At 48.7% G+C, this 20,290-nt stretch overlaps 1 protein-coding gene across 1 annotated transcript; it reads right to left on the bottom strand.

The window, feature by feature from the left end:
* Positions 1-1,392: 1,392 nt before the first annotated feature.
* On the bottom strand, positions 1,393-5,241 carry APLNR (apelin receptor). Its single transcript, XM_033205578.1, has one exon. It carries the CDS (start codon positions 4,797-4,799, stop codon positions 3,657-3,659), a length of 1,143 nt encoding a protein of 380 aa, XP_033061469.1. The 5' UTR covers positions 4,800-5,241; the 3' UTR covers positions 1,393-3,656.
* Between the last annotated feature and the right edge of the window lie 15,049 nt (positions 5,242-20,290).

The following is a 20,290-nucleotide window of genomic DNA, read 5'->3' as shown; positions in this document are numbered from 1 at the left end:
CTCTCTCTCCCCCCCCCACCTTGTCTCTATCTTTCTCTTCATTATCGCGCCTCTCTCTCTTCTTTCTCTCTCCCTCTCCCTTCTCCTCCCCTGCCTGTCTGTCTTTCAGGTGCTCTCCATCATTTCCCTCCCCATCCCCATTCACTCTCCACTGTGTGCCATGCATCTCACAGAGAAGATTTCACTTTCCCAGACACCTGGTGCTGCCTCATTTGTACTTTGGGAGAAACATCCCCTTACCATGGTCAAGAATGTGAACTTTGGGCTTGGGAGCCAGACAGATTCAGCTGGTTCCAAGCCCCGCTCTTCCACCTACTAGTCTGTGACCTTGGTCAAGAGGTCTAACTAACCTCTCCGAGCCTCAGCTTCCTTATGAGCAAAATGAGGTGAAAATGCCCCCTCTCAAAGGACGGCTGCAAGGATTAAATGAGATAATGCTTGGGAAATGCTTAGCACAGTGGCAAAACTCCATACATGCGAGCTCTCTTGTTACTATCAGTTCTACTATGGTGATTTTTTCTTGCATTGTCTGCAAACATTATTAATACCCAGGAGATCATTGCTGAAGATGACAAACACCTCTGGACTGAATAGCCCCACCACCACGCCAACCCCAGGATCATTGCAGCCCCTTCCTCCCTCCCCCAAATAGATGACCACCAAAGCCCAGTTGGCTCTGGTTCTGACCCTCTGGTCTCCTATGCCCACTTTAATTTGGGCAGAATCTATCTGGATAGAGATTCCCTAAGCCTGGCTGTCCCAAAAAATTATCTGAAGAGTTTTTAGTAATTGTAAATATCTGGGGTGAGTCAAGGAGAGTCTCACTCCATAGGTCTGGGGTGACACCCAGGAATTGGGTATTTTCAAAAGCATCCAGAGCGATTCTGATTGGAGAACAGGGATTCAAGCTTCTGGTCTAAACTCAGCGGCTACTCAAGTGATACTAAGTGAGTCAATCAATAGGAGATTGTAAATGAATAAAGGCATAAATGAGTAGATGGATGGGTGCATGGATGGATGGATGGGTGGATGGATGGATGGATGGATGGACAGATAGATGAATAATAGGTCTAACTCCATTGCAAGAAATGCTAGTATTTTTCCCCAGACCTATGCTCTGGCCTCCAAAATGTGCGTCCTTTTGTTCCGTGGCTTTTCAGAGCACAACACTTGCTGCTACCCTGTTCCTTTTCTTCCTTTTCTTCTCTGCACCTAAATCCCATCCTTTCCCTTTCCTGGTGCCTATTTCTTCCATCCTCTCTCCTTCCTCACTTCGCCCCCTCCTTTTAGCTCCCACTTCTCTTGACGGCTTCCCCCTCACCGTGCTGAAACATTTGCAAGCTGGAGGTTATCCCAAGACACTTTCATGAGAAGAGGCTTTGGACACAGCAGTTGCACAAACAGTTTTATTTGATGAACCACAGTGACTAACAGGGTCAGAAGACAGTGCAGACATTCTGAAGAAGGCACTGGGGGAGGTAAGGGGGTATCACAGCAGGCAGCCTCCTCTGCTTCTGTCCCAGATCACAGATGAGTCCCAGGCAGGAAGTCTCTGCAGGTCACCCACAGGAGCCTCAGAGGGACAACTTCTTCCCTTCTAGAAGCCTCTTCCAGTGTTCACTGGATGCTCTGAGGGCAGCTCTGGGCAGAGGAGGTGACTCTGTGGAAGATGCTGTCTTAAGATGGGGAGGCTATGCTGTAAGGAGCCCTTCCCCTCTCCTCCTCACTCTGCCCCCAGAGCTGGCGCCATTCCAGGGAGGGTCAAGATGTCCATTCACATCAAGCTGGGCTTTTCTTATCTCCATCGCTCATGTCTTGTCCTTCACTTTTACAGTCCTCCAAGAACAAAACCCGGAATAGACACTCCCTGCCTCTAGCTCACAAAGGCCCCACTATTAATTTCATTCTCACTGTCTCTCTGGCAGTGTAGACATCATGCCGTCTGCCCCATCACAGTCTCTATTCCCAGATCCCCAATCCAGTAGAAGCCAAGAGGTCCAATCCTGAGGGTGGGAAGAGAAAAAAACCTACCCAGTGCATTTTGGCCCATGGCAAGCAGACCTCCTTAGGAAGAGGACCAGTGACCCTGGAACAAGAAAGGATGATGAGGGCAATGCTCATAAATTTGAAGCCAGGCTGGGAGGCACCAGAAAGGGGCCAAGGGAAGCTCTCATCCAGCCTCTTACTTCCTTCATGGAGCCCAAGAAGGAGCGGGAACGCAGCTCAGTAGGACGCCCCGAAGCCTTGGCGCCAGCTGCTTTGGGGAGGGACCTCCCTACAGGAAGCCTGGTGCAAACATTAACTTCTCTCCTCAAGCACGGACCAGCCGTTGGAGCCCCCAAATCCAGTGGGGGGTGGACTCATTTTTATTCTACATTCTTCTTTGCCTCAGTATATCCCTGCCCCCCACCACCCCCTGCCAAGGGTAATGTGTGAACAGCAGAGATGCAGTGGAGTGGGGAGTGGGAGGAGGTTCGTCCAAATGATCCAGGCACACTGCTGTTCATGCCAGGCTTGTCCATATAGACATGTAAGTACAACACACAGAGGCGAGGCAGGCATCTCCATCCCAAACAACATGACTCTTGGCACCAAGTAGTACTAGTGCCCAAGAAAGAAATCAGTGCGATGGGGTAAGATGGGGAGATGAGGAAAATCTTCAGCTCACAGTTCTGCAGGAAGTCAGAGACAGAAGGACTTGGGGAGCGAGCCAAGCAGTGTCTGGACTAAACGCAGACACCCCTCCATCTTCTCGCTCTAGTTTCCCTTCCCAACTCCCCACTCACATAATGAAACCAAGGAGTACATCCATTCATCAGCCCTGCTGCCTTCCAATTCCCATAGAAAATAGACGAAGAATGAAAGGGTCTGCAGACAATTTGGAGAAAGCATATTTAGTCAGTGATGTGGTGCCATGGGGGAACTGCAGGAATCACCCTAGCCCCAGTGCCCAAAATGACAAGGAAGTGATCCAATTTTAGGGCAAGCTCTGGAGCTCCCATATCTAAGGGCTGGAGTGCTAATTACCTGTTGACACACAGCCCACCCCCACCCCAGCCCATTCCCTGCCTCACACTCAGAAAACAGGATAGAGAGCTTAAACAGGGTCAGTCTCTGCAAGCTTTGGGATCCTTAACCCTTAATAGCCCTTCAGAACAAGGAAGTAGACAGGGGAGAAGGAGGGATGGAGGGAGGGGGGACGAGCTATAGGAGGGGATTGGTGCCAGAAGGCAGGGATGAGGAGCGACAGCTGCAGAGAGTGGTGGGGGAAAAAACTACAAGGAAAGGAGGGAGAAAAGACGGTTGCAGATCTAAGAAAGCAGCGGAGGGAAACAAGCTTTTATTGAGTCCAGACTGAGGCTTCAACATTTTAAGATCAATATGACTTTCCCCCACTTCATACCAATGGAGAAACTGAGGCTGAGTGAGATTGAATGGCTTGTGCAAGGTCAGGTCCATAGTGCCCAGTCTCTTTCCCCTAAACCACAAACCTCTGAGAAAGAATAAAGCAGTAGAGGAGGACAGGGCAGGGCAGGAGTCAGAGGGCAGTTAAAGGATGTGCATAGGAGAAGGAGTAGCCACACTACCTGATTTTCAGAAAGCAAGGGCAAAGGCTGGGGAGGGCCAGGGCACCACGCTTCTCTCCGCTCCCGGCCCTAGTCAACCACAAGGGTCTCCTGGCTGTAGGGGATGGATTTCTCGTGCATCTGTTCTCCACCCTTGCCCATGTTGGGGCCAGGCCCCTGGCTGTGCCCCGAAGAGTAGCTGGCTGACTTCTCCCCACTGCTGCTGTGGGAGGTGCCCACACACCTGCTCTGGCCACAGCAGAGCATGGAGGTGCAAGCCTGGCGGAAGCGGGGATCGAAGAAGGCATAGAGGAAGGGGTTGAGGCAGCTGTTGACGTAGCTGATGCAGGTGCAGTAGGGGAAGACGTTCATGAGGAAGAGGTCAAAGTCACAGGGCCAGTGCAGCAGGCTGCCCAGCATGTACAGCGTCTTCACCAGGTGGTAGGGCATCCAGCACAGGGCAAAGGTCACCACCAGCACCACGATGATGCTGAGCAGCCGGCGCCGTTTCCGCAGGCCCTCGATGCGCTCCTTGCGGAAGTGGCCGGCGATGGTTTGGGCGATGAAGAAGTAACAGGTCAGCATGACGGTGAAGGGCACCACGAAGCCCACGGTGGTGGACGAGACCCCCAGGCCCACCTCCCAGGCCCACTCCGAGCTCACAGTGGCCACCATGGAGTAGTCCATGTAGCACTGCACCTTGGTGGTGTTCTCCAGGTCCCCGGTGGTGCGGAACACCATGACGGGCATGGCCAGGAGGGCGGCCAGCACCCACAGGACCGCCGTGGCCACGGCCCCGCTGACCCGCAGCCTCAGCCGAGCGTTGGCCACTGGCCTCACGATGGCCAGGTATCGGTCGAAGCTGAGGCCGGTGAGGCAGAAGACGCTGGCGTACATGTTGACAAAGATGAGGTAGCTGCTGAGCTTGCAGGAGAAGGTCCCAAAGGGCCAGTCATAGTCCCGGTACGTGTACGTAGCCCACAGGGGCAGCGTCACCACGAAGGTCAGGTCAGCCACTGCCAGGCTAGCGATGAAGATATCAGCTGAGCGCCTCTTCTCCCGGCTGCTCCGAAACACAGTCCAGAGCACAAGACCGTTGCCCGTGGTGCCCAGGAGGAAGACCAACATATAGATGGCAGGGATGAGGGCCCCCGAGGATTTCCAGTCTGTGTACTCACACTCAGACTGGTTGTCTGCCCCATAGTAGTTGTCAAAATCACCACCTTCCTCCATGCTGGGGAGTGGAGAGAAGACGGGCAGGGGGTCCCAGGGACACCAGCTCCGTGGCTCTGTCACCCACTCTGCAAGCAGCCTGAATTTCTGGCTTGAACCTCAGAGGTTAAGAAGGGCTGAAGATGCCCAGAGTCCTTCCCAGCACTCAGGAGGAGCTGCCTCTGGGTTCTGCAGACCCTGGAGGAAGCCTGTCTCCTGCAGAATTTCCTCCACCCTCTCCTGCCTTGCCCCTGTCTCAGTTAAGACACTTCCTTACACCCTCCTGCGTCCCTGTCTCCTCGACTCGTCACTCCCTCCTCCCACCTCCAGACCAGCCCCTCTCTTGTGAGTCAAAATCTTTAAGTGACAGCCCACTTTTTTTTTCTTTTTGTCACTGAGCAAGTGGACCAAATTGACCCCTACTGTGCTGGGCTGAACATTATCTGTGGTTTTGCAAGTCTGCTCTCCTGGCCCCGCCTTCCCCTTCTGGTTGCCACCCACCTTCACCCCAGCCTCTATCCCTCCACTTTCCTCTGGCCACCACTTCCTGCCTGCCCTTCAGGGCACTCCCTCCTCAGTGCTCTCTGCCCTCCTGTTCTCACCCCCTCCCATCCAATCTAAATGGGACACATTATGCAGATTGCAATCCAGCCTGAGCTGGAGCCAGGGCTGGTAGGGAGCAAAGAGGGTGTAAGATTTCGCAGGATCGTCAGGGCATCTGGCAGACCCTCCCGGCAGGCAGGTCTGGCCCCCTGGCTCCCTTCCTGCACCCCCAGTCCCCACCCAGACCAGGTGTCACAGGAGGGTCTTCTCCTACTTCGCCTCTGGCTTCATCTTTCGCTACCCCTTGGCTTTGACCCTCCCTTGAGAACTTCTGTGGTTTCTAGAGAAATCCCCCTACACTAGTGTAGACTGCAGTTTGCAGTTTGCAGATGGCACAGGATGCTTTAGAAGGTTGAGGATGGTCACAGGATGGAAGAAACCCAGGACAAAAATATCTCTAAACAAGTTATTAAATCTGTAGGAAACAAAGGCCCAGCAAGGTCAATGTTTTGCCCAAGGGAATAAAGTGAATTCTGCGGCAGTTGATTGTTTGCTTTTCTTCTTCTCCAAGCATGAACATAACACAGTACCTGGCATGTTGTAGGTGAAAGGCTGTTTCTTGTTTGTTTGTTTGTTTGTTTGTTTGTTGAGACAGAGTTTCACTCTTGTTGCCCAGGCTGGAGTGCAATGCTGCAATCTCAGCTCACTGCAACCTCTGCCTCCCGGGTTCAAGCGATTCTCCCGCCTCGGCCTCCCTGGTAGCTGGGATTACAGGCTAATTTTTTTGTTTTTTTAGTAGAGACGGGGTTTCACCATATTGGCCAGGCTAGTCTCAAACTCCTGACCTCAGATGACCCACCCACCTCGGCCTCCCAAAGTGCTGGAATTACAGGCATGAGCCACCTTGCCCTGCCGGCCTGGTGAATGGCTGATGAGTGAGTAAGTGGACGGATGACGTAGGGGGTGAGTGAAAAGGGGAATCCATAGGTAGAAGAAGGAGTGTATGAATTACTACGTGGTGAGAACTTGGATACATTTCAGTTCTCAGGTTTTTACTATCCTCCGTGGACCAAGAGGTTTGTATAAGACCACAGGGGGTCAGGAAGTTGAGCTAGAGGAGGGGGCTCTCTAGAAAGAGACACAGTCACTGGAGGATGCTGTGGGGAAAGTTCTGTAGAAGCTCACTTTGCCCCATCTCATCACCTCTCCAGGACCTCTAGGAAGGAAGGAAGACGCACGACGTAAGATTTTTTAAAAATACACACCCTTTCCACCACCTAAAGTTGGGTAATAGTGAGATGGAACAAAAGCAGGAGCTGAGCCTTAACCACATCCAAGGCAAAAGACTTACAAAAGCTGGAATTGGCCAGGCAAGGTGGCTCGTGCCTATAATCCCAGCACTTTGGGAGGTCGAGGCAGGAAGATCGCTTGAGCCCAGGAGTTACTACAAAAGCTGGAATCCATTGTCTGGAGGGAAAGTGGATCAGAAAATCATCTGCAGAGATCAGGGAACTCAAACTCAAATACCTGAAAAAAAAAAAAAAAAAACCAAGAGTGCAGTTTGAGACAATAGAGAATGGTAAAGACTGTGGCAAACTGGAGGGTGCCCATTCCATCATAGGGAGGCTTCTTCAGCTCTAGTCTCTGGTTGCCATGCAGAAAGCTGGACCCCAGCATGACTGTGTCTTAGGATTTTTCCAAGATAATTTCAAATTATGGATTTTTGTAAGAAATTTTCATACTTGTAAATTTTGGAAATCAATTATCATTTCAAAAAAAAAAAGCAAAGACCATGGTAAGTAAAACATGTTTTTGGCCCCCGAGTTTGTGTTCTTTATACAGGAGCTTGCCAAGAATAGAAGGCAGCAGAAGAACCGAGAGGGTGGGTCGGGAGGAGGAGACATAAAATGCAAAGATTGAAAAAGCCTTAGAGTGCAGTGAGGAGATAGAGGAGAGAAGGCTGCAGAGAGAGATTAGAAAGATCCCATGACCTTCACCTAAATGCAATGTGAAGTGATGAGTATGTTGGTGTTTCTCGTGAGGACTACATGTTGCCCACTCGCTGTGTCGCAGGCATTCTTCTAAACATTTTATACATTCTACATATATGTATTAGTATCTCTTTTTATCATCAAAACAACATTAGGAGTCAGGTGCTCTCATTAGCCTCAATTTACAGATGAGGAAACTGAGGTACGCAGAGGTGAAGCAACCTAGCCAAGATCACCCAGCAGTAATGAGCCAGAATGTGAACCAAAGCTGTCTTGAGCCCATGGACTAAACCACTATGCTCCCAAAGAAAAACGCCCACTCCATTTGAAACTGAGGGGTGTGTCATCTGTTAAGCATTACAGAAATGTAGGGCGATGCTAGGATACCTGTAATTTACCTTAAAATAAGCTCTCTCGGGTGAGATGTTAAATAGATTGACTATTTAGAGACACGTTTCACATTGATTAGACAAGGTGTAAGAATCCTGCAGATAATAATCTGTACACTTAGGGTGAGCACCATAGACTTGATCCAGGAGCCACCCTGGCTCTAGCTATTGCCAAAGAGAATTCCTGGTTGTCTGGTGCCAGCTAGAAAGCTGACAGGACTCTGCCTCTGGAACCTTGGCATTCTGCAGAGTGGGGGCAGGGACACCCAATAGGATCCAGAACTGAGGCTCCCTCCATCTCACAGTACACAGGATAGGAATTGTTTGGGGCCTCTTGCTCCTGCATTTTTGGCTAATGAAGCTCTGCACAGATGGCAGAATGGTTTTCATTATATCCTGACATTCATTCATCATATCATGATTCATTCATCATATCCTGATGTAATAGCTTCATTATATCCTGGCATTATATCCTGGGCAGAAATAGTTAACCTCTGGCTACATCAGACTTCTTCAGTGGTAAGCTATCTTTACCTATCAAAGGGGACCTAGGAGTTGTGCAGGGGCCAGTTTGGCTCAGGTCAGGTCATAATAGATGCCCCTTTTATGAGTAAACATTACTGCTTGGGACATTCCAGGATAAAGACCAAGTTTGAGACATGTAGAGATCCCAGTTCTCCCATGATTCTCCCAGAAAGATGCAGATGTCTGTGCCCTTTGCAGCCAGAAATACAGAGAGAGGGGAGCTAATGAGCTTGGAGTGTCCCTGAAATCAGGTCCCCGTCTCCCTCCCCTCAGCTATTCCCACTGGAATGCTGAGCCAGACAGGAGCCTGGAGATCCCCGTGGGAAAGGATATGGATCCATCACTTTCATCTGCCGACCTCCAGGATCTGTGCCCTGGAGGGGGTAAAGAGCAGTTAATCTCACTAGTCACCAGACTCATTGAGAGGGGAGGGAATTGGGGGCCAGGGCTGGGAAGAGGCCACCGTTTGGGACCAGAGAGGGTAGAGTGCTGATAAGATCCGGCCTCCAACCAGGAGCCAGCTGTAGCCAGATGACCTGAGTGCCCCCTGCAATGACAGCCTGAAGTGAGCAGAATTAGCCAGCTCACTCCTCATCCCGCCTGATCTAATCTGTCCCTGTTCCACATTGCATCATTCCACACAGAAGAAAGACTGGAAAATGAGACCAGTAGCTAAAGATGAACCGTGTGTGTCCTGGGGCTCAAAAGTGTGTGGTTCCTGGACCTCACAGACTAGACATATACAAGGCCTAGGACAGATATCTTCTTTTCATTTCTGCCCCCCACCCTACTTGGCACCTGGTAAGAGTCGGTTGAATTAAAGCAATAGAAGCACACTCAGGAGAAGGATGTAAAGACTTGGGTCTTCACCCCAGAGCCGCTCTACTGCACTAACAAGGCGACTTTTACTAAAGTGATCCAGGAAAATCTACTCTGAGCTATCGGGCAAACCAATAGCTAAAGCAAGTCTGTTGGCCAGGGTGCCCAGAGCTGGCCTGCCCTGGAGAGGCCTGAACAGGTTTCCTGGGGAACTTCCCTCTCTCTCCTGGGTGATTTCTTCAGAGCATTGTGATGAGACCGAGATGAATGACACCTGGCAGAAAAGCACTCCAGACCTGCTAGTGCCCTTTGAGGACAGCCCAGACTTCTGGGAGACCTCTGGAGTCAGTGGCTCAATATCCCTCACCCACCCCACCCCCAGGTTTGTGCCTGACCTGGCCTGTGCCCAGGGACATGCTGGCTGTGTGTGCTTTGTGAATGCAAGTTTTCTGTGTGCCACGAGGCCACTTGGATGTGAATTCTGTAGGTGCTTGTGAGCAGGCTGAACTTGTGTGCATGGGGATATGAGTGTGCATTGGGTGCACGCATTCATGCAGGTAGAATGTGTGCTTGCTTGTGCATAGCGGGGTATGATATGCATTGGGTGCACGCATTCATGCAGGTAGAACGTGTGCTTGCTTGTGAATAATGAGGTATGATGGGCATTGGATGCATGCATTCATGCATGTAGAACAGTGTGCTTGCTTGTGCATAGTGGGCTATCATGTGCACTGGGTTCATGCATTAACGTGTATAGAAGAGTGTCCACATTTGTGTATTGTAAGCACGAGTGTGCAATGAATGCACACATTTACCCAAGGAATGTACATTGGGTGTGTAGAAGAGTGTGCTTGCTTGTATGTGGTGGGATCGGAGATCTGAATAAACATCCTGCTTGGAGTACAGGAAGGGGTGCTTAGTTGGATCTCTCTAAGAGTTTGAGATGAGCGGGGAAAAGCTGAATCCCTCTGCTGGGACATCACCCAGACACTACCCAAAGCTGTGGGCTGGGGACATCAGACTGGAAGTAGTACCTTTCTGTGCTCTTCCGGACTTCTCACCTCCTCCCTCCTAGCTCTCTGCTCCAGCCCCCTCACTTCACAGGTCTCCTTTGAACTCCACAGCTTGGGAACTCACCCAGGGCAACAGCGCCTTTTTCTCTCCTTCCCAAGAGGCAGCCACAGCTGTGTCCCTAACAGCTGGTGGTGTTATCTGAGGGAAAGGGGAAGGGAAGGCAGGGACACAGGCGGGATATAACTTGGCTGCCCAGCCCACTTAGGAATTTTACCTCCCCTTTCTCCAGAAGCACAACACCCTGACCCCAGCCCTAGGCGCACGCACACACAAACACACACACACACACACACACACACACACACACCCTACTTTAGCAGCTTATCTGACCAAAAACAAATGGTCAGCTGCTTTCTGATAATTAAAACAGAAACCACCTCAGCAACTCTCTCCACCCCCAACCCCACCATTTGGTGCTATTTCAAACTCTAAGGCCATACTGCAAACTCCCAGAACTCTCTGGTCTCTGGGGACAGCAAGAAAACTCACTCACTGGCCTGGTTCTAGCTTTCTGTGATTCTGGGAATTATGGCTATGGCATCCAAATGCAGTTGGAGAAGTGGGTTTCTTGCCAAAAAGATCAAAAGCGGGAGACAAACTGAGCCTCTTGTTCTAATCCCATCCTAATTCATTTGCTCAGAAAATATTGAGCAACTACTATGTGCCAGGCTGTATTTGAGGCACTTGCCATACAGTGTGAACAATTCAAGCTATGCCCCAGTTTCCTGCACTTTCATTCTAGAGGTGAAACAGAGACAAAACGATGAAAGTTAAACAAATGCAGTGACCTCCGGTAATGATAAGCACTACAAAGAAAGATAAACTGGAGAATGATGCAGTGAATAAACAGAAACTGGCATTTTCAGATAGTGTAGATCGGGGAGGTCTCTTTTTTTTTTTTTTTTTTGAGACGGAGTCTCGCTCTGTCGCCCAGGCTGGAGTGCAGTGGCCGGATCTCAGCTCACTGCAAGCTCCGCCTCCCGGGTTCCCGCCATTCTCCTGCCTCAGCCTCCCGAGTAGCTGGGACTACAGGCGCCCGCCACCGCGCCCGGCTAGTTTTTGTATTTTTAGTAGAGACGGGGTTTCACCATGTTAGCCAGGATGGTCTCGATCTCCTGACCTCGTGATCCGCCCATCTCGGCCTCCCAAAGTGCTGGGATTACAGGCTTGAGCCACCACGCCCGGCGGGGAGGTCTCTTAGGAGTCACTGATATCTTCCCTGAACCCCAATAACTAGCTTGCTTTGTACTCTGGGGAAGGCTTTTGCCCTTCTCTGAGCCTCAGTTTCCCTATCTGTACATGAGGGCATTGGGTCAGCCAGGTCTAGCTTCCTGTGATTCTGGGAATTATGGCTATGGCTTCCAGATGTGGTTGGAGAAGTGGGTTTCTTGCCAAAAAGATCAAAAGCGGGAGACAAACTGACCCTCTTGTTGATGAATGGCAGGATCACATGAGAATCCATTCTCCCCACTACAGCACCAAGCCCAGTTTGGTGGGCTATTTGTTAGACTGTGAGAATCAGGAATCTGGAAGCCTTTCCTTATCTCCCACCCACCTCCTGTCACCCTTTTACCGATCATTACCCACCATCCCCCCATTACTTGGCACAGCACCCCATACATAGTGAACTCTAATAAACGCACTGGGATTGTAGGACCCCCATTTCTTTTTTTTTTTTTTTTGAGACGGAGTCTAGCTCTGTCACCCAGGCTGGAGTGCAGTGGCCGGATCTCAGATCACTGCAAGCTCCACCTCCCAGGTTCACACCATTCTCCTGCCTCAGCCTCCCGAGTAGCTGGGACTACAGGCCCCCACCACCTCGTCCGGCTAGTTTTTTGTATTTTTTAGTAGAGACGGGGTTTCACCGGGTTAGCCAGGATGGTCTTGATCTCCCGACCTCGTGATCCGCCCGTCTCGGCCTCCCAAAGTGCTGGGATTACAGGCTTGAGCCACCGTGCCCGGCCTAGGACCCCCATTTCTATAACCTCAGGAGTAATCAGAACTTTCTTGGGGCCGGTCTCGGTGGCTCACCCCTGTAACCCAGCACATTGGGAGACCAAGGCAGGTGGATCACCTGAGGTCAGCAGTTTGAGACCAGTCTGGCTAACATGGTGAAACACTGTCTCTACTAAAAATACAAAAAACTAGCCAGGCGTGGTGGTGGGAACCTGTAATCCCAGCTACTCAGGAGGCTGAGGAGGGAGAATTGCTTGAACCCAGGAGTTTGCTGTGAGCCAAGATCACACCATTGCACTCTAACCCAGGCAACAAGAGTAAAACTGTGTCTCAAAAAAAAGAAAGAAAGAAAGAAAGAACTTTCTTAGGACAATCTGGACGGGGCACTGGATTCCCATGACTTAGAACAGAAAAGATGCCTAAAATTTTATTAGCCCATTGATTCCCACGCTGACATCAGAGGCCCTCAATGATAGAAGTGGGGAGAGAGGCAGTAACTTGGGCCAGCATCAGCATTTCATGAAATCTAGTGGAAATGGCACATTCTTCTCACCCTATCATAAGACAACCCTCCAGTACTGCGAGCTTGGACTTTAACAAGTCAGTATGGGGACTCTGGCTACACCATGCTGCTCAGTGTGCCTTTGATGAATAAAAACTGAGCAGATGAATTCATTACGATTTTATAAACAAGGTGGGTTAGATCAACAGACTCCTTCCTTAAAAAGGATTCACTGTGGGGAGAACAGGAAAGCAAGCGAGACAGCCTTTGATGCTGAAAGGTTGTGGCTGCAATCTACTCCACGCCCTTGACATTACTGATGGGGAAAGCGAGGGAGGGAGAGCAAAAAGGTTTTGTCCAGGTGTCCCTACGCCACCATCTCTTCTCCTCCCACCCCCAAAGGTTGGGTGCAGAGGAAGTCTTTGTTTGGCTGAGAGGAGGGACTTGGGCAGGAGGCTGTGAGGACAGGAAGTACAGCAGAGGCAGGAAGGAGGTAAGGAAGAGGCTGACAGGACCAGGCCGGCTCACACCCAGCCCTGCCAGCCTTCAGGAGAGCAACACGGTGTTTCTAAAAATATTTCCAGTGAGTCTACATTAATGAGATATATATCAGCACTGACAATGGGAGGATGCTAGGCCAGGCCCTCCAGGGGAGAAGACCAACGCAATTAGCCCAGAGGCTGCACAAAGGCAAAGGGAGCTTGGGGAAGGCCAGCCTTGCACAGCTAAAGAAAAAATCAAGCCTTCCACCCTGGGGCCTAAACAGGCACTGGAGACCACAATGCCCCAGAAACCTCCCTCAGGAACGGAAAACATCCTAGATTCCTAGACCTTCCTAGATTCCTGGACCTGTAACAAGCATCTTCAACCTGTATCCCTGACCCCAATTGAGTGCAGAAATCTCCTCTACCACACCCACTCTGACGACCATCCAGGTGTCTCTTGAATACCTCTGTTGACCAGACACTTAATTCTGCCCCCAGCAGCCCATTCCCATTCCAGTCTTGGTATCCCTGACCCTCCAACCTTCAGCAGAGAAGAGTGGTTCAGAACAAAGAGGCTGGAGTCAGGTAGCCACTTACAAGTCACTTTGCCATGGAGCACCAAGGAGTGTGATCATTTCAAGTCTCGGTTTTCTCATCTGTAAAATGGGAGTCATTAGAATATCTACTGCCCCAGGACTGGTATAAGGATTCAGCAAGGTAGAGAGCATGCAAAGAATGCCATGTGGACAGAAAGATGCAGGCCAAGATGCAAAGATGCAAAAGGAAGAATTTAAGGCGGGGTGTGGTGGCTTATGCCTGTCATCCCAGCATTTGGGAGGCCAAGGTGGGTAGATCACGAGGTCAGGAGTTCAAGACTAGCCTGGCCAAGATGGTGAAACCCCATCTCTACTAAAAATACAAAAATTAGCTCAGTGTGGTGGTGGGCGCCTGTAATCCCAGCTACTTGGGAGGCTGAGGCAGAGAATTCCTTAAACCTGGGAGGCAGAGGTTGCAGTGAGCCGAGATTGTGCCACTTCAAGCCAACCTGTGCAACAGAGCGAGACTCCATCTCAAAAAAAAAGAAAAGAAAAGAAAGAAAGAATTTAAAATGTCGTAGGACTAAAGTAACATAAGGCTAGGAAAATCAGCACATGCCGTTTTGCTGCTGCTAAGGGGCTCCTGAAGAGCTAACTGTGCACTGTGCAGTGGGCGAGCCACTCACCACGTGTGGCTATGGAGAGCCAGACACGTAGCCAGGCAGATGGAGGGGCACCACAGGTGTAGAACACACACTGGGTGTCAAAGACTTAGTATGAAAACAGAATGTAATATATCGCATTAGTAATTTTTTCTATTGATTGCATGTCAAAATGATAACATTTTGGATATATTAAAGTAAGTATGTTGTTAAAATGAAGTCTACTTTTTTTGTTACCTTATTTTTTAATTTTTTTTGAGACAGAGTCTTGTTCTGTCACCCAGGCTGGAGTGCAGTGGTGCAATTTCAGCTCATTGCAACCTCCGCCTCTCAGGTTCAAGAGATTCTCCTGCCTCAGCCTCCCAAGTAGCTGGGATTACAGGTATGTGCCATCATGCCTGGAAAATTGTTGTATTTTTGGTAGAGACATAGACATATTTGCCATATTGACCAGGCTGGGCTAAAAATCCTGACCTCAAGTGATCTGCCCACATCGGTCTCCCAAAGTGCTGGGATTACAGGAGTGAGCCTCTGTGCCCAGCCTTGTTTACTTTTTTTAATGTGTCTACTAGGAAAATTAAAATCACATCTGTAACTTCTGTTATATCCCTATTGGCTAGTGCTGAGCTGAAGGATCATATGTAAGCCTTAGGACGCTCACTCTGGAGGCATCTTTGAGGACGGGTTAGAATAGGTAGGTTCATGGCCGGGCGCGGTGGCTCAAGCCTGTAATCCCAGCACTTTGGGAGGCCGAGACGGGCGGATCACGAGGTCGGGAGATCAAGACCATCCTGGCTAACCCGGTGAAACCCCGTCTCTACTAAAAAATACAAAAAACTAGCCGGACGAGGTGGTGGGGGCCTGTAGTCCCAGCTACTCGGGAGGCTGAGGCAGGAGAATGGTGTGAACCTGGGAGGTGAAGTTTGCAGTGAGCTGACATCCGGCCACTCCACTCCAGCCTGGGCGACAGAGCGAGACTCCGTCTCAAAAAAAAAAAAAAAAAAGAATGGGTAGGTTCATTAGGAAACAGGTGCAGTTTTTCAGACCAAAGGCCCATAGTAAGGAGAGGACTCCAATTCCGATTTTCCAATCACAGGTAGTTTGTCACCAACAAACAAACAAACAAACAAAAATAATGATAATAATAATAGGAATGACTCTTATTCATTAAGTGTTTACTCCATGTCAGCAGGCACTGTTCTAGTGAAGGACCACGATTTAAAAAAGTAAACTCTGGAAGCAAAAAGGCCTGGTTTTAAATCTTGGTTCTGCTAGTGTATGAAGCTTCAGTTTCATCAACTATAAAATAGGGGTAACAGTATATAGCATTGTCAGAACTATGAGATACTAGGCTTAGACACCTGACTTAGGTAGTAGTCTCTTACTATTATTACTCCCGTAGTAATAGGTAGTGTATTGCATCCTAATAGGTAAAGTTTATTACCAGGCACTGTGTAAGCACACTCAAATGCTTTTTCCCAATGTAAGTTTTCATGCCATCTTTTACATTATGATCCCCATCGTATAGATTTGTAAACTGAGGTTCAGAGAGTTACTTCACTGGCTCAGGACCATCTGGCTTCTGAGTAACAGAGAGAGGATTTGAACCCTTGGCTTTGACTCTAGAAGCCTGAGAGCTCTACAGCCAGGTTGTGTTTTCCCAGCACAAGGTCTTGCTTCTGCATTCAGATATGACCTGCTGTTGCATCAGTGAAGGGGGACGGCACAGAAATCTCATAGATGGATCCTGCTCTCTCCACCTGTCTAAAGGACGGCGAGACTGAGTGGAGAAAAATTCACAGGGGTTCACAGCTATGATGATAAAAAGATAATTTGTAAAACCAGCATGTTTGTAATTACTCATCAACCTGTAGACATAAAGATCAAGCCATGAATAACTCCATAATAACGGCAATAATAATAGCAGTGAATAACACTAGTAACTATTTACAATAGCAAAGACTTGTAACCAACCCAAATGCCCCTCAATAATAGACTGGATAAAGAAAATATGGCACATACGCACCATGGAATACTATGCAGCCATAAAAAAGAATGAGTTCATGTCCTTTGCAGGGACACGAATGAAGCTGGAAACCATCATTCTCAGCAAACTACCTCAGGAACAGAAAACCAAACACAGCATGTTCTCACTCATAAGTGGGAGTTGAACAATGAGGACACATGGACACAGGGAGGGGAACATCACACACCGGGGCCTGGTGCGGGGTGGGGGACAAGGGGTGGGAGAGCATTAGGTCAAATACCTAATGCATGCAGAGCTTAAAAGCTTGACGACAGGTTGATAGGTGCAGCAAACCACCATGTCACATGTATACTTATGTAACAAACCTGCATGTTCTGTACATGTATCCCAGACCTTAAAACAAAATAAATAATAATAATAATAATAATAATAATGGCTCTTATTTATTAAGTGCTTACTCCACATCAGCAGGCACTGTTCTAGTGAAGGGCCATGATTTAAAAAGTAAACCCTGGAAGCAAAAGTGACTGGTTTCAAACACTAGTTCTGCTAGTATATGAAGCCTCAGTTTCATCAACTATAAAATAGGGGTAACTGTACACAGTGTTGTCAGAATTATGAGATACTAGGCTTAGATACCAGACTTAGGTCCGTGCCTGGCACAGGGCAAATGCTCAGTTAACATTGCCTATTACAGTCATCTCATTTAATCCCCAGAATAACCCAATGGGTAGAGAGGATCAATAGTGACAAATGGGAATGATAATATTCACAGTTTACAGATGCAGAAACTGAGAGGCGAAACAATAAGAAACTACTCTAAGTCTCTCCATTTCTCAGTATTGGAGATGGGATTCAGACCTAGGAGGGCTGATTAGAGAGAGCATCTGCAGTCTTCGCTACCATGGTAGACAGTTCCAAATCTTAAACAGTTTGTAAAGTCATATTTTTTTCTTAATCCTCTTCTTTAATACTTTCCATCTTAGTTCCTTGAAGTGTGGAACGTGCTGCCCTGCCTGCCCAAGGTTTTGACAGAAGCCAGTGGGATAGTCAACAACTTTGTGTGAGCACAGAGAGGCGGCTGCCCCGGATGCTGCGGGGCTCTGCTGATGAATGACCCACCAGTCCCAGGGTCCAGCGGCAATCTACCCTTGCCAAAAAGGCACAACACTAGTGCTACAGTATCTCCCACTCTTAGGACTGCTCGGGGCCTAAGGATGGTTGGCAAGGTGGAAAGAAGAACTGGACATGGGTGGGCCAGTTCAAGCACGGAGCTGCCTCCTGAGCCTGGCTGTTTGGCTGCTGTGCCTCTGATGGCTCGATGATGCTGACCTCTGGTGGAGATGAGCTGCTACTCAGCTTTGACCTCCCCCTGAGCACCAGGAGTCCCAGCACTGGCTTCCAGCCCTGCCACCGGGATGCAGACCCAGCAGCCTGAGATCCCAGAGGGCCCACCTAAGCCCAACCTCTCTCCTTCTTCCAGGGCCCTGTGGCATCTGGAATTGTCTACCCCAGAACCTTATGGCTCAGGAGCTAGAAGAACCCTTAGCAACAGGAACTTGCCCAGCTGATGATTCTGATGTTGAACAGGCCCTAGAACCCAGCACAGGTCCCAGTCTCGGAGAATTAAGGCTTCAGGCCCTCCACCTAGTTCAGTGTTTTCAGCTACACATTATCTTCTGACATATGGTTACACCGCACTGTAATAATACATATTATGACACTGCTATAGAAAAAGAAATGTTCTTGTCTTACTATTTTCTCTTTGGGTGGTACAGAAGTAAAACCAAGAGACGTTGAATCATCCTCAGTATTATTCATCACTGTTTCTCAAGCATGTCACTCTGCAAAGACAACATATGAAAAGGAAAATGTTACCCTGTTTTATTAAGGAAAATTATGGACTAGAAAAAGACTGGTTTTTTTTGTTTTGTTTTGTTTTGTTTTTTTAATAAGCTAACATTAATAAGAAAAAAGTTGAGTCAAGTCCCTGGAGGCAGGAATCTCATTGCTGAACACCCAGCGCCACCTTGTGGTTGCTCACAGGACAGCGATCCCAGCTTCCACTCATTTCTCTACCGACCACATTTATTGAGCATTTCTTACGTGCCCTTTCATCTGTTTCTTTGCTGAGCCCCTTATCTGAATCTTTTTTTTTTTTTTTTTTTTTTTTTTTGAGACGGAGTCTGGCTCTGTCTCCCAGGCTGGAGTGCAGTGGCCGGATCTCAGCTCACTGCAAGCTCCGCCTCCCGGGTTTACACCATTCTCCTGCCTCAGCCTCCGGAGTAGCTGGGACTACAGGCGCCCGCCACCTCGCCCGGCTAGTTTTTTTTTTTTTTTTTTGTATGTTTAGTAGAGACGGGGTTTCACCGTGTTAGCCAGGATGGTCTCGATCTCCTGACCTCATGATCCGCCCGTCTCGGCCTCCCAAAGTGCTGGGATTACAGGCTTGAGCCACCGCGCCCGGCCTATCTGAATCTTTTATCTCAATGAACTTTGCACTGAAATCTCTTTCGATACACTTACTAATTTTAGCATGAGAAAAAGCGTGGCTACACGGTTGAGTTGGCCCAAGTAAGAAGGTGTCTATGGAGATATTCTTTATCCATGAGCCCTCCCAGTTATTCTAGTGTCAGCCTTGGGGCCCTGAAAGTCACTCACAGATTCGATTAGACAAATCTCTTAAAATATGTGTGTATATTTTCCTTTCCTTCTTTCTCTTTCTGGAAATACATTTTCCTGTTTCTCAGGCAGCAGCCACTCTGGTAAGACAGGGGAACTTCAGCACAGACAGGTTGTGGGGGACACAGCTAATTAATGACCGAGCCAGAGCTGGGGCTTCAGGGCTCTGTGACTCACTCAAAAAATGTCCACTGAGTCCTTCCTCTGTAGGGGACCCTATGCTAAGCTCAATGGTAAGTCAAAACCCCACCCAGGACTCTGCCCTCGAAAGATAGAGCCTTGTCAGGGAGAGGGGCATCTACTAAAGAATGATTGTGAAAAAGTAAAGCCGTAACGGTGCAAAGTATTACAAGGAGAGCTATGTCCACAGACAGGATTTTTAGAGTCTGACTTTTAGAGACTTTAAAGGACTGAAAATATCACGGCCCCCTCCATAATCTATTTTAAATGAAAACCAACAATTTAAAGATAGGTGTAAAGAAATCCCCAAAAGCCTTATTTTTCCCATAATGACGTCTTTGAAAGTGTTTTATGTTAAAAGGAATCAAATAGCATGTTATGAAAAATCGGGAGTGACCCTGTTTCTCTAGTGCCTGAAATAGATGTTTAGCCAGCCTGTTGGGGAATCCAGGAATGGATACATATATAATAGGAGTTTGACCTAGTCAGGAAAATTTGGAAAAACTTGCCTAAGAAAATGGTAACAGTGCTGAGAGCTACAGGATGAGAAGGCAGAAAGGTGAAAACCATGACAAATAATTACAGCAAGCACTGGGCAGAGTATATACAATGGTCCTGCAGAAGCTGGGAGCTTGAGAGAGCAGAGGCTGAAAGAAGTGGGGAGAGGCTGGAACAGAGGACAATGAGAACTGTGTTGTAAGAGAAGACAAGGAGCCAAACCACATCGGGCTTTGTAGGACACCCTGAGGAATTTTGCCTTTATCCTCCAAGCAATGGAAAGCTGTTGAAGGGTTTTAATTGGCAGGGCATGGTGACATGATCCAGCTGGTGTTACAGAAAAGCCACACTGACTGTATGCCGAAAGTGGATAGGCAAGAGGACAAGCACCTTAGCCTAGTGTCCTAGTTTGTTTTGTGTTGCTATAACGCCTCTCTCCCTGACAAGGCTCTATCTTTCGAGGGCAGAGTCCTGGGTGGGGTTTTGACTTACCATTGAGCTTAGCATAGGGTCCCCTACAGAGGAAGGACTCAGTGAACATTTTTTGAGTGAGTCACAGAGTCCTGAAGCCCCAGCTGTGGCTTAGTCATTAACTGTGTCCCCCACAACCTGTCTGTGCTGAAGTTTCCTGTCTTACCAGAGTGACTGCTGCCTGAGAAACAGGAAAATGTATTTCCAGAAAG

Source organism: Trachypithecus francoisi, unplaced genomic scaffold (assembly GCF_009764315.1).
Source record: "Trachypithecus francoisi isolate TF-2019V2 unplaced genomic scaffold, Tfra_2.0 Lachesis_group8, whole genome shotgun sequence".
Classification (NCBI taxonomy): domain Eukaryota; kingdom Metazoa; phylum Chordata; class Mammalia; order Primates; family Cercopithecidae; genus Trachypithecus; species Trachypithecus francoisi.
Note: the sequence above shows the minus strand (reverse complement) of the source record. Positions and strands in the feature narration are given on the sequence as shown.